Raw genomic sequence first — 14,620 nt, 5'->3', positions numbered from 1 at the left:
TAGGCTATCTGATCTTCCTCACGGAGGTTGATATGGTTTTATCCCTTGACGAGTATTTTTTGATCCTCGGGTGTCTTAGTTTCACATGTCAAATAATAATCACTTTTATTACTTTTGTTCTGGAAATGATTCTAGTTTACTAAATTTCTCTGTGCGTTAAGTGTTCATTTTCAGCTTAAATTTTTCTCCTATGTATTTTTTTTTTTTTTTTTTTTTTGTGAGGAGATCAGCCCTGAGCTAACATCCGCCAGTCCTCCTCTTTTTTTGCTGAGGAAGACGGCCCTGGGCTAACATCTGTGCCTATCTTCCTCCACTTTATATGGGACGCCGCCACAGCATGGCCTACCAAGCAGTGCGTCGGTGCGCGCCCGGGATCCGAACCAGCGAACCCCGGGCCGCCGCAGCGGAGCGCGCGCACTTAACCGCTTGCGCCACCGGGCCGGCCCCTCTCCTATGTATTTTTATTCTCTTGTAGATCTCTACCCCTGAGATCTTTAAATGAGTAAGAATAAAGGCAGAAGAATATAACTACATTGAAGTATAGCAATGAAGAAATTATAGAGTATTTTGGAGATTACAAAAAATCTTTCTAGAGCCATTGGGGATTACTGTTCATTTCTCTTGTTTTTGTGTGTTTTTAACCTGCCCTACTTAGGTCATATTGTTATATTCACCCAGATGTTCTCCAGATGGAATTTCAAGGTTCACTCCTAAAAATTTAAAAAATGTGAGAGACCTAAAGAAACCATCAAATTCCATAGGAAGTTAGAAAACACAGAGAGATGCTAACATTCATTTGGTAACTGGACAAACTATTAATAATTGATGAAATATTGTTTATTCCTAGGATAAATCAGAAGGCCCAGAACTTATGACAAACATTAGGCATTGCCCTGTAAACATTTTAAAAATTTTGCAACCTCCCACATTTGGTTCAGTGTATATTACTAAAATAGCTCTAATAAATAACTAGGAGTTCTTGAAGTTAATGGAATAATTTCTGACTTCCATAATCAGTGTTTTACGCTCCCAGTTTCACATTGATGCTCATGTTGTTAGCGAGAGTGCCCTCAAGAGTCCAACTCTTCGGTGTTAGCTCCCTCTTTCCCTTTGTTTCTCTGGGGCTCTCATTCCCCATGGAATCTGAAAATAGTCCTGCAGTCTCAGCTGAGACTTTCAATTACCCCGAAGCCCCCCAAATGCACACCAAAAAAAAAAAATTGATATGAGTCTATTGAAGAACTTCTTCCTTTCTAGGAATGAGAATCTTCTCGCACATACGTGTGCTCTTGAAGGGGAAAGCAGACACCTCCAGCTGTTTCTCCACTTGCACTATGATCTTAATCCTCGTTAAAAAAACCACAAACCTTGATCGTAGTTCCTTTGTCAGAGCTGTGTGGATGCCAGCCTCCTTCTATCTTGAAATGTGTTTTGGACTGAAGAACAATGACATTGCAGCTGGGTTTGGAGTGTGATGGGTTGGGAGGGAGGTAAGGGAATCCCAATATTGCTGTGCTTAGGTTCAGGTTTTTCAGTCATTTCAATCCTGATTTTGCAGTATGTTATGGTACCTTTTAATCCATCAGATGTATGGGAAGCTTTCATTTTATTCTCTTTTTTCCTTTTTAATTTTCTTGGTGTTTTTCTTCCCTCCTCCTGGGTGTAACGTTTTCACGCACAGATGTCTCCTCGCTCTGCCCGGCGACGTTGGTCCATACAAGCAATTAACGACTTCCCGGTACTGTGCGCTGTGCAAATGCTCTCCTTAACTAATCCTGTCTCTGCCGAAAGGCCCAAGAATAAAGTGCCACCTGCCTGGCTTTGAGGAACCTGAAATGACAGGCTGGCTGGTTTTCAGGACCAGCACAATAAATTTTCCACTCTTGGGAGTCAGGTGCCAAGGACTGCCTCCTTGTTCCAACAGTTTCTAGAGGGTGAATACTGAGATTGTTGAGGATTGTGAATGGACTTCTTTGAAAATGAAGCTAAATACTGGGTTTCTTGGAAAGAACCCCAATTGTAAGCATTTAGCTCACCTGATTTCATTTGGAGTATTTGTATAATTTCATATAGCTTTCAAAAGCCTACCTTTGGCATGGGGGGAAGCAGAGGAAGATATAAGAGGCTCCCACCATTTTGTCTCTCTGTTTTTATCGTCTCGGTCTAGTTCAGAGAGGGAAGTGCCCACCTGCTTCATTGGCATGACACATAAGCTAGTTTTTAATCCTTTGGGAATTTTCTGGAACATGTTTTTTCCTTACCATTGATATTTTGCATTGACAATAAAACCTCTACTATGGACATCCTCTCTTCCTTTTCTTTCTTTCTTACTCACTCCTATTGGCTGTCTCCCCTCTTCTGTCTTCCTCTCCCACCCCCTTCATGTTTCAGTAGTGCCAAGGTGACCTCAAGCTGTGCAAGGCAGCCTTGAGGCTTTTGTGTAAATTTCATTTGGTGTAAAAAATATTTAGGGGCACAGTAATATAGCTTTTTCATATAAAAACCAGTTGAAATCAGGAGCCTTGATCAGCAAGTACCACTGCTGTCAACAACTTGCAGGTGGATCAGCCAACGTGGCCACCTTTCCTCAAAAAGCCTGTCCCAGCCAACCAGACTGCTGAATTTCCACTAATTTTCCAGAAGTCTCTGCTCCCACTGCTATTTAAATAGGAACTCATTTTGACTCACTGCCCACTCTGCTGATTATGCATTGTTGATGGGGTTGCTGCGAAGCAGTTGGTGGCTTATTCTTGGGCTGTTTTTACATTTAACCCATTTATTGGCATCGATGTTGCCTCCGATTGTAGCAGTAACACTGGTGGTACAGTCGCAAGCTGGCTATTGGTTGTCATTCAGTGCTATTTGCACCAATGCCTCCCTCCCTCCCCCTCCCACTGCACCCATTTCTTCCCTGTCCTCTTTCCTGTAATTCCATGAACACCTTCTTGGTATGTTCAGGGAGCATCTCGGTGCTCATTGTGTGATAATTTGTCTGTCTTGCTTTGTCTCTCTTCCCTTGATCCCTGCTCATGAAATCTGTGGGGAAGGGGCATTTTCTGTTAATGGGGCATTGAGAAGACCTAAGAGAAATGCACAGTCCTTTGCCTCCCAGAGGTACTGATTTTATCGCACAGAAAAGTACCCACATTTTAGCCCTTCAGAGTGGGACTGGAGCAATGCAGGAGGTGTGGGGGGCTTTGGGGCCATAGTGCCCTTCCTTCACCTGGAAAGATCAGCCACACCTCAGTCTGGTGTGTCGTCATTCTCTGTGTGTCATTACTTGACAGTTGCACAGACAAGAGAGACTCTTAAAATCTCCGAAAAGATAGTAAGGGAAAAAAGAAGTCTTGGGGAGGTGTGGATGGAATATGAACTCTTTTTCTTGCCAAGGCACTGGAGGAAATGCCCTGAAAAATTGTCCATGCTCGTTAGGGAGTAGCAGGGACCTAGGGCCCCAACATCTGATTTGACATTTAGCATGTCTTCACTTAGGCAGTCTTGTTTTATTTGAATCCCCAGAATAATTGGCCACTAGACAGGATTACTACACAGTCACTACCCCTGTAGCCTGAAGGGGAGATATTTCAAATGTTAAAACCACCAACCAACAAATTAAAAAAAAAAAAACGTTTTGTGACCTCTTAACGATTTTTGATAATGTTTTGCAGTTCTTCCTTGCTGGATTACATGAACGAATAGTGCTATCCCCATGATTGCTTTTACAGTTTGATTCTTGGTGGCAGCTGTAATTAGGGTGATCCTGTGTTGGGGAACCTCCTTCTGTTATAGGCTCAAGGGCAGCTTAGTGAGATTCCATAAAACATCGCCTGTACATCAGTATACATCAAACAGAGAAGCACCTAGAAGCCTGATGTCTCAAGAAGTTGACAAAGAAGTCCCAGGAAATACAGACTATGATTTCCACAATTCAATGAAAGATGATTACATAAAGTTGTCCAGGACCACCATCTTTACATTTTCATCAAGTTCTTATTGATGACTCATGTTAGTTTGTTTCTATTGATCTCTGTAACCCAAGACTGCAAATGGGGAAAGAGTCCTAAGACATCTCTTTGGACTCTGCGTTTCCTTCTCTCTGAATGTGCCTAATCCTAACAAATCCAGAAAGGAGACTGAACAGCATGAGGTACAGGCTTTTGAGCCCAGCCTGAAATACAGCATCTTAGTCTGAGCCTGGTGTGCCCCATGTGAAGCCATGTAGCTGGGGGAGCTGCTTGCCTCTGCCCATCTTCAGCACACTGCTCTGGCTCAGCAGAACGTAGTCATGATGCTTGGCAGAGAAGCGACTTCAGAAGTGAGTCATTGTAGACGATGGTGTGTTGGTTAGGCCTCACTAGAATCAGATGCTGATCTCCTTATATGCAGAAATGGATCCATTTAAAATGGACCAAACTATTTACATATTAACAGTAGCTTAGTCAGGACTTAAGTTTTTTTCCCGTTTTAGTCTAAAATCATGCTCTTCAAAACAGGTTAGCAAGTATGGGTTTAGCAGCCTGACAGGCCTGTGTTCAAATCTCAGCTCTTGTGAGTGTGGCCTTGAGTAAGCCTTACATCCTCATTTGTAAAATGAAGGCAGCACCCTCTCTGTCAGAGAGATGTGGGGAGGCTCATGCTCGCATGGAGTGCGCAGTCCATAGCAGGAGCTAATGTTGTTAATGATAACAAAGTCTTTAAATCCTAAGTCAAACATCTGTACACTTGGACCTGTGTCCAGGACATCTCTCATTTCCCACATAATGGGCTCTTCTGTAGCCACCTATAGGGAAGGCCCTGGGAAAATAGGTCATGATCTTCCATGTCCACTACCCAGGTCCCTCTGCTCAAGTATTTTTGACATTGTAAAACGATCGTTTTTAGAAATAATTCAAGTCCGCTAGGAAGAACATTTTTGAATGAGCTAGTCTATTTGCAGATGAACCACTTTTGGCACATGGGCCTTGATATTATACTTTTATTAGGTTTGCTTAAAAAGTCAGAATCGTTTTCCATGTGGTCTGAAAACTATAGACCCCATCTCGTGTGAGGCTCCACTTATTTGTTCTGTTTAGTTCAGTGGAGCTATAGTGAATTGCTTAATTGTTCAAGTGCTTCTCATTTTCTCTCTGTAATAAGGGGCCAGAGTGACTGCCTGGAATAGTGTGTTCCAGCCTTCCAACCAACCCGGAAGACCCAGTTAGATGGATCATATTCCGTTCCAGGTGGAATCATTTTAGTGTAGATCTTTTCTTTTTTTTAATCCAGTACCCTAAATCTCACCTGAGATGACCACTTATGTGGGATTTATCGGCGTGTCATTTTCTGGGATTTTTAAACTCCTGGAAACCTGGATAAAAATCACAGTGAAATGAGTTTGTGTACTTATACCCTCCCTGTTCTAGTTAGCCACATTGTACTGTTCTGTTATTGCTAGATAGTTGGATGCCATATTACCCTACCTCAAACTGGTGATGTCATAGTGTTTAGTGCACACGTGAGACATCTGCCTTGTGTCGGTTAACGCTGCCTGGCTCCAGCCCATTCCGACAGGTTGTTTGCTCTTTAGCACATTCTCCTCTTACTTGCACCCACATCAGAATATTTGTGGCTAAAAGGATAATATTTTTTTGAGTATGCACCTAATTCTTCTTTAGAAAATAACCAAGGCTAACAAAGAATTGAAGGGCTACCCCGTAATAATAGATTAACCTTCCTCTTGTATTGCAGAGTAATGATTTGTGTATGGATAAGTAGTAAATAGTAATGGAACTGCTTCTTAAGATCGAGTGATTTAAGGTTCCAAATTGATAATGTAGCATATGTATTTACAAATTATGATAAACAATTCAGATACTTCAGCTAAACTTCTTCATTTACCTGCCATGAACTTAGTCCAGGTGTCCTGGATTTAGTAGGTTCCATAACATGGAAGTTACATGCATTGGACAATTTTGGGGATTAGATGTGGCATCAGTGGTCAGAAACGCCTGAATATAGACCGTGACTGACTTATGGAAGAGTGATTGTATAAAAATCACTTGTGGAAAATGAATTTATTTGTGAATGATCAAAATAATGATATAATCTAAATTCCTGAGAGTTTATATACATTCATAATCATTATAGGTTTTTAAATTGTACTTTTTCAGATTGCACAGTTTGCACTCTCCCCTGTTCATTGTACCCTTCTCACCCTCCTGAGATGGGAACAGCAGAGCTCGTCATGAGCCACAAGTTATCAATGACCGAAGAGAGAGTGACATGAGACTGAGTTCACAGCAAATAAGTGACTTGCCCTGGGTCACACTGAGCCAGTACATGTGGTAATAAGACCAGTAAACCTTGGTTTTCTGACTCCAAATTTCAGCCTCTTTCACTAGCTCTTTTTGTCTCCTTTGTTAATAAATATGTCACTTCCCTCCTGAGTTGACTCACTTTGGTGGCCCCCTTTTGAACTTCTGGCAAGAAAATAAAATGGAATATTGCTCCCTTGGCTGGTTGTCATTTTGAAGATACCAGATGGGGCTACACTCTAATAATTCTCATTTTCCAGGACATCTCTCATTTCCTACATATGGGCTCCTCTAGCCGTTCATAGGTGAGGCTCTGGGGAAATAGGATAATTGCTCATGATCTTCCATGTCCATTACCCAGGTCCCTCTGCTCAGGTATTTTTGACATTCGAAGATGATCACTTTTAGAAATAATTCAAGTTTGCTAGGAAAAACAGGGTAATTCTCCTTGAGCTGCTAAACTTCTTGGTCTGCTTACCGTAGATAAAGGTTTGCAGAGCGCACACTGCTATGTCTGAATTAAATTTTCAACAAATCCATTAAAACTGTTGGAGAATAAAAAAGCTTTGATAGTTTTAAGCAGGAACTCTGAAGCTAGGTCTGAACCCAACCTTAAAAGTTGCTCTTCTCCCACATTTTTGTGGTCTTTACTAACTTCTTTACCTGCTGCTCTTTCTTTCCTTATTTTTTTAATTCTGGCTTCAAGGTATCTGTTTTTGAGCACCTGCAGAATGTACATAGCACTGCAGTAGGTGCTTGTTTTCCTGTTAGGATTTTGGACCAAGAGCTCAATGCCCTTTGTCATCCTTTTATTTCCTACAGATGCTGATTCATGTAATTGTGGGCATGATGTAATGCAAAGTGTCTGCAAATTACCAATGACCCAACTATGATGTGCTCTGCAACTGTAGGTTTCCATTCATCAAAATGCACGTTAGTGATATCTTGTCATCTCCCCCAGAAATCAAGGAGATGGAAAAGTAAGCGCGAGGGATCGGAATCTGGCAATCGACCAATCAAGGCTGCTGGGAAAGTTATCATCCAGGATATTGCGTGTCTTCTTCCTGTTCACAAATCATTGGGAGAACTGTACATGTAAGTTCAAAATTTCAAGTATGCCATGCTTATCACTTAGTCATGAATTTCAGTCTTTTTTGTTTTTTTTTTTTTAAGTATTGGAACCCTTTCTTCAAAAGCAATTTTAGAAGTCCAGTGTATTAGCTTTCTATTATTGCATGACAAAGTACCACAAACTTAGTGACTTAAAACAACATACATTTATTATCTCACAATTTCCATGGGTCAGGAGTCTGGGTGTGGCTTAGCTGGGTCCTTGCTGAGGTCTCTCTAGGCTGAATCGTGGAGTTGGCCAGGTGGTGGTCTTATCCGATGCTCAGGGTCCTCTTCCAAGCTGATTCATTCAGGTTGTTAGCAGAATTCAGTTCCTTGCAGCCATAGAACTGAATTTCATCTTCTTTCGAGACCAGCAGGAGTGTCTCACTGACGCTTCACCTTCTTTCTAAGGTCTCACTCGATGAGGTCGGGCCCATCCAGGATAATGTCCCTTTTGACAAATTCAAAGTCGACTGATTACTAACCTAATCCTGGGTGTGATACCCCATCAATATTCATTGGTTTCGCTCACATTTAAAGGGAAGGGTTTATGCAAAGTGCATACAGCAGGGGGCAGAAATCTTGGGAACGGTCTCAGAATTCTGTCTCCCAGACCCAATAAGTAAGTAAAACAGATAAAGCAGAGCCACTTTGGTTGAAGGGAGTTGGGGGGTGAGTGACAGGCACACAGAGGCTGGCCTGTGGTTTCCCTTCTTCCTGAACTTGAACGCATAACAAAAGTATTTATATTTTGTAGTATATACACAGCACATTACTCTTTGTGTTGGAAACTACAGTCAGTATTGCACATATTTAAATCAATTTTTGTTCACCCCTCAAGCCTGGGAACTCCAGAAAAGCTGGTTGCCAAATTGGTCTTTGAATCTGGCCTCTTCTGACTTCCAAGAGGTGAGCGATTTCACCTTCCCCAGGCCTGAACCCATAGCATACCATCAGCTGTAGTAAAGCTTTTTCTTCCTGTCACATAGAAAGGGAGCTTAAGGCCAACACAAATAAAACATTTTGAGTGACAACCAAAGACGCAGTTTTCAGTCTGTTTGTTAAACCAGGAGTAATTGATTTAGGCAGTTAGACTAGGAAGAAACTTTTTAATTCTTTTTTTAATTTCAGATTGAATGTAAATGATATTCAAGAAACGTGTCAGAAGAATGCCACTTCTGCCTTGCTTGTTGGAAGGAAGGATCTTGTCCAGGTAGTATCCATCCGTTTTGCTGGAGATCTGGATTTTTCTTTTTGAGCAGTTTGTTTTCACTTTATAGTTGTGGTTTAGTGACATTTCAAAGTGTGCCTCCTATTTTGCAATTCCTTTGCCAAACTACAGGGCTAGAGAGCTTTCTAAATCCCTTAGATGTTTTTTTTATTAGTCCTTAAACTAAGTATTTATTAAGTATTTTTTGTTACGTCTCTTTTCTATTCTGGTATCATGGTGATTGTTGCATACCTAAATTTGGTTATCTGTATCTTTGCCATTTGCACCCTCCATTCTGTTTTGTTTTGTTTTTTCACTTTTAAAAATGCTTCATTTCATAAAAGGTTTACCAAAGTGTTCCTTTAGATGGACACATGTTCAGTTTTAAAATATGATGTAATATTACAAAAATTTAAATTTCCTTCATCTTTGCAGGAACACATCAGTGTATAAAAGCAAGCTGCTCCTACGTTGTTTTTTTTTTGTGAGGAAGATCAGCCCTGAGCTAACATCTATTGCCAATCCTCCTTTTTTTTTTTCCCTTTTTCTCCCCAAAGCCCCAGTAGATAGCTGTATGTCATAGTTGCACACCTTTCTAGTTGCTATGTGGGACGCTGCCTCAGCATGGCCAGACAAGCAGTGCGTCGGTGCACGCCCAGGATCCAAACCCCGGCTGCCAGTAGCGGGGCGTGCGCACTTAACCACTAAGCCACGGGGCCGGCCCCTGGTTTTTTTTTTTAAGAGCTTTATTGAGATGTAGTCCATATACTATGCAATTCACCCATTTAAAATGTACCATTCAATGGCTTTTAGTATATTTACAGAGTTTTGCAGCCATCATCACAGTTTTAGAACATTTCCATTACCCCAAAAATATACCCCACGCCCCTAAGCTATCACCTCTCAATCCTCTCTTCCCCACCCAGCCCTAGGCAACCACTAATCTACTTTCTGTCTCTGTTACACCCTTTATTCTTTAGTGTGAGGATTAGATTGAGCAATGGAAACTACTAGCTATTGTCTTATCAGCTCAGTTTTTTCCTTATAACTCTTCAAATCCAGAGCTAAGGCCTTCCCTTGGTTTTTATCTGATGAAAAATCCCTATGATTTCCATTTGTCTTCTAATAAACACTGTCAAGTTTCTGCCCCAAACTCTTTTGGGTGAAATTTAGAATCATGGCTTTAATCTGTTTCTATAAGGACCCAGCCATCTAAATAGTTATATGAACACTGAGAAGACAAAATGAAGTAGTAGAAATAGTGTGGAATTTATAATGGGAACTCCAGCTTAACTTCCTAGTGGTATAACCCTGGGCAAATTATTTCAGACTCTCGCAGCCTCTGTATATATTGTAAAATGAGAAGTGTAATAATAATGACTTCATAGGTTGGTGAGCAGGTTGGTAAATACAATATTAAGGCAGATCCAAGGTTCATGTTCTGAAAAAACATTCTCTGAGGAAAAATCACTTCCTAAACTGTATTAATGTGCGTGTGTGTGTGTGTATTTTCTTTTTTTAAGTTTTCAGTACTTTTCTTTTTTTTAAAGATTTTATTTATTTATTTTATTTCCCCCCAAAGCCCCAGTAGATAGTTGTATGTCATAGCTGCACATCCTTCTAGTTGCTGTATGTGGGACGCAGCCTCAGCATGGCGGGAGAAGCGGTGCGTCGGTACGCGCCCGTATCCGAACCCGAGCCGCCAGCAGCGGAGCGTGCACACTTAACCGCTAAGCCACGGGGCCAGCCCTTCAGTACTTTTCTGACAGAGTTGATTTAGAAGGTCAGGCTAGTCTGAGTAAAGAGGAAAGACCCTTCCCTTGTGTTCACACAGACCTGGGATTAAATCTGGGCTCTGTCACTTTTTTGTTATGTGATCCTAGGCAGCCACCTAATCTTTCTTTTTTTTTTTTTTATAATTTTATTTATTTATTTTGTCCCCCAAAGCCCCAGTAGATAGTTGTATGTCACAGCTGCACATCCTTCTAGTTGCTGTATGTGGGACGCGGCCCCAGCATGGCTGGAGAAGCGGTGCGTCGGTGCACGCCCGGGATCCGAACCCTGGCCGCCAGCAGCGGAGCGCGCGCACCCAACCGCCAAGCCATGGGGCCGGCCCCACCTAATCTTTCTGAACCTCAATTTCCTCAACTATAAAATAGGATCCATACTTCTAAGCTCCTTGTGAGAACTAAACAAGGCAATATATGTAAAATTCCCATACCTATATATGGTAGATGGTAAATACCCAATATATGGTACAATTACTGCTGCTGTTCTTGCAATTTGAAAATGAGACAGTGACATCATTTGTGGCATGGTACTGTTTAATGGGACAGAAATGACATCATTGCAAGTGCTTGAAGAATTTTTTTTTTGTTCTTTATGCACATGTTGAAGATCCTATGTCTACTATTTTGCGAAGAATTGCAGAAATACACCTAAGTGTCCACTATTTCTGTGGAAGGCATTTAGGAAATGTGTATTGTAAGTGAGGAAATGTCTAAGTTGTCAGCCAGGGTAGTAAACATTCTGTCCTAACCCTGAAAGCCGTGAACTTCTTTCAGCAACCATTCAGGTGGGTTGTTGATTATAGAGATGGACGTAAACTTCAAGTTTCTCGTTTGAACCAATGCTTGTGTGCATTATTTAAGTATATTGATGTCACATAATTTAATTGATTTTTTTATATATCTGATGTGTTTCTCTACCTGTTTTTCATTATTTTTAGTTGCTTATTCTTTTCTTTTAGATTATAAACTCCTTGATTCAAAGTCTGTATCTTCTTCCTTTCAAGCGTTTCACAGTCTAGTATAGTGTTTGCCAGTTAGTGGGCATACAACGATGTGCTGCTACTAAGAAAGATTTCCCAAAAGTAGTATTCCATTTTTAAAGGTATGGAGGGGAAGGGGCTCTGTTGATGGCATGATGTATTTAGTGTATGGTAAATCTTGGATTTAATAGACACTTAATGGGCATTAGTTTCTGCTTGATAACTTCAAGCCCCGTGAGATTTCAGGTTTGGAGATACTCCTCAGATTTGGTGTCAACGAAAAGAAAGCCAAGTCTGTTTGTCTCGGGCTATTTTTCTGTAGCTTCAGAGAGTGTACTGAAACTTGTGTAATGAAGGCAACAAAGTTTTTCATTAATTGGGCAAAGAAGGACAGATCTTAAATGTGATACAGAATGCTTTTTTTTTCTCCCTGCTAGTTCACTAGTGAAGCAGCAGAAAAAGTCACAAGAGCTTGTGGTTAAATAGAGAACTTGTTGAAGTTATTGCACGGTGTCATTTCTCTGAAGTTTACTTAATGAAAGTTTTTAAGGCTAGTGTTTCTCAAAGGTTATAGTGCATACAGGTCCCCGAGAATCTTGATAAAAATGCAAATTCTGATTCAGTAGGTGTGGAGTGGGGCCTAAAATTCACATTTCAATAAGCTGCCAGCTTTTGCTGCCCTCAGAGTAGCAAGGCTTTAGGCTGCATATGGAGGATGGGCGGGGCTCTTTCATGGTTCCTCTTCCTGTCCTCGCCAGTCTGACTTGGAGTGTTTCTCTTTGATCTGTCCAGGTTTGGTCGCTGGCCACGGTAGCTACAGATCTTTGCCTTGGTCCGAAGTCTGACCCAGATTTGGAAACACCCTGGGCTCGACATCCATTTGGGCGACAGCTGCTGGAGTCCCTGTAGGTTTTGAGAGCTAAAAGGGAGGAAAATGAGTGATGTAAATTTTAGGTCTGTAAACACTTTCAATGTTATTGTCTAAGAGAAAAACACAGAGGCCCGAGGAATGAGAGGAAGAAGTGAGATCTTCCTTTTAGTGCTACAGTAGTTCCTGTGCAGAACTAACTTCTTATAGCAGAAGGAACTGTACCATATTTGTCATTTATAACAAAGATTTGAGACTCGTGTCCTTTAGAGATTGATGCTTTAGCCTGTAAGTCACATCAGTCTGAACACAGAAGTCTGAACTCTTGAGATGGTATATTTCATGGGTGCTGTAAAGTTTCCCCGCTGAGAGCAGATGAGAGAATTGCTTATTGGCTTTCATGTTTTCCAAAGACCATGATGCTTCAACCTATTAGGCAATTTATGAAAACATTGAATTTGTGTTGGATTTATTGCACTGAAATATGGCAAACTGGAAATAACAGTGTGCAAGATGATTTACAATGAGGTAAAACCACTTGAACCTCCATAGCAGTGAGGCCCAGGTCCTGGACAGAGAAGCAGAGAAGCTAATTCCTTCAGGTGGAGATTTGCTTTACTTACTTGTGGAGGCCAGACCTGGCACACGTGCTCACGCTTCGCTTGCCTCGTGGTAATGCGGGGATGATAATGCTTGTTCTGCCCACTTCACATAAGACTCAAATAAGATGGTGAGTGTGAAAACACTTTAAAAAATATTAGATGTTGCTTGGTAGGAAAGTATCATTATTATTCCAGCACAAAAGCCAAGTCCCTCTGATCCCTACCTCAGCTAGCATAGTGGTCTTGAAAGGAGCAAAGAGGATCTGAGTACGTAAATGGTAAACATATTCCTTGTTGTTCTTACTTCACAGCTCATGTTCATAATTCCATCTCCCAAGTCTGTGGCCTGCTCGCCATACTGTGCTGTTATAGTGGTCTCTGAGCACCTTCACGTGTTTTAGGTTATATGAATGAAGTATATAGGAACCCCCCCAGAAAGCAATGCGATTCTTCTCTAGAGCTGGGGAGACTGAGAGCATATACAGCCTCGTTCAGATGTTAGTTTAGTCTACTTAGTTCTTGGAGAAGCTATATTTAAGTCTGAACCTGTGCCTCGATGCCAACCAGAAGCTTTCTGATTGGTTATCTAGGTCATTTGTAATACTTTAATACATTTTATTGTAGAGCAAATTTAGCCAAACTCAAAGTAGATCCAGCCACTGGATCTGTAGAAAGCCCCAGTTCCTGCAGGGGTTTTTGAGGCAGAACTAAGGATCCTCCCTTCCTACCCCTCCTGCAACAACCTGCCATGGTTGTGACTCTTGTCCTTCCTCCATTCCTTCTCTTGACTTGTTTTCTCTCCTCCCCTCTTTTTCTCCAGGTTGGCTCATTACTGCCAACTCCGGGATGTCCAGACATTGGCTATGCTCTGCAGCGTGTTTGAAGCCCAGTCTCGGCCTCAGGGAATACCAAACCCCTTCGGGCCTTTTCCCAGCCGTTCATCTAACCTTGTGGTGTCCCATAGTCGATATGTAAGCTTGTGGTTTTCTGGCTCGTGTCTGACTTTTCCTAAAGGTAAACTCTCATGGGGAACGTGGTTCTGATGCTGCTCCTGTTTGTTCTGCAGCCTAGCTTTACTTCCTCTGGTTCCTGCTCAAGCATGTCAGACCCAGGGTTCAACACTGGCGGCTGGAACATAGGTTGGTATGGAACTAACTTAGCCCGTGCTGGATTCTTAGTGCTCTAAAAGCTGTGTGTGATTTATTAATATGTAATTTTTAGTTGATGATATTTTTCCTTGTTTATGATTTCTCGTTAAATTTAGTATGATGGGATACTATAGTGAGCAAGGCCTGGAGTTGCATGTTTGAACAGGCTAGTTTCTGCTACGTCTTTGTGTCTTGCTGGGTTGCTTTTCATCTTGTAACCTTGAGAAACTGACAATGAGACTTCCGATGTTCACCCCAAAAACCTAACCCTTATCCTTTCTCCTTCACATGCCACTTCCATGATGATCTGCCACTTCTTAGTGTCTATCTCTTCCCATGTACCTCTTTCAAGGTAGAGAAATAAAGCTGCGCCTGATTTCCGCTGACTATAAAGGTCTATTTAATGAATAGGTGTATTTGTGTTTTCTGGATTTTTTAAATTTATTTTTTAAAATGATCTTAATTTTGTGATTATAAAAGTAATGCATGCCCAGTGAAGAAAAACAAACAAAAAGTTTTAGAGAAGATGGTAATCGTTGATTCCTCCACCTAGAAATAACTTCTGTTCACATTCCAAGACATTTTCTTCCAGTCTTTGTGTGTGTGTCGGAGGGTC

At 41.4% G+C, this 14,620-nt stretch overlaps 1 protein-coding gene across 7 annotated transcripts in view; it reads left to right on the top strand.

The window, feature by feature from the left end:
* WDR59 (WD repeat domain 59) overlaps positions 1 to 14,620 on the top strand; it is a 94,337-nt gene that overhangs the window by 64,294 nt on the left and 15,423 nt on the right. For all 7 annotated transcript variants that reach the window (XR_009216437.1, XR_009216438.1, XM_058528281.1 and 4 more), the window contains 5 exons: positions 7,255 to 7,388; positions 8,538 to 8,619; positions 12,179 to 12,291; positions 13,677 to 13,827; positions 13,923 to 13,995. Coding sequence is in view for 5 of the 7 variants with exons in the window: in XM_058528281.1 (XP_058384264.1) it covers positions 7,255 to 7,388; positions 8,538 to 8,619; positions 12,179 to 12,291; positions 13,677 to 13,827; positions 13,923 to 13,995 (553 nt within the window). In the remaining 2 variants the exon portion in view is untranslated. The remainder of the gene's footprint in view (positions 1 to 7,254; positions 7,389 to 8,537; positions 8,620 to 12,178; positions 12,292 to 13,676; positions 13,828 to 13,922; positions 13,996 to 14,620) is intronic.

Source organism: Diceros bicornis, chromosome 32, assembly GCF_020826845.1.
Source record: "Diceros bicornis minor isolate mBicDic1 chromosome 32, mDicBic1.mat.cur, whole genome shotgun sequence".
In the NCBI taxonomy this organism is placed as follows: Eukaryota; Metazoa; Chordata; class Mammalia; order Perissodactyla; family Rhinocerotidae; genus Diceros; species Diceros bicornis.
This window is presented reverse-complemented; position numbering and strand designations above follow the sequence as displayed.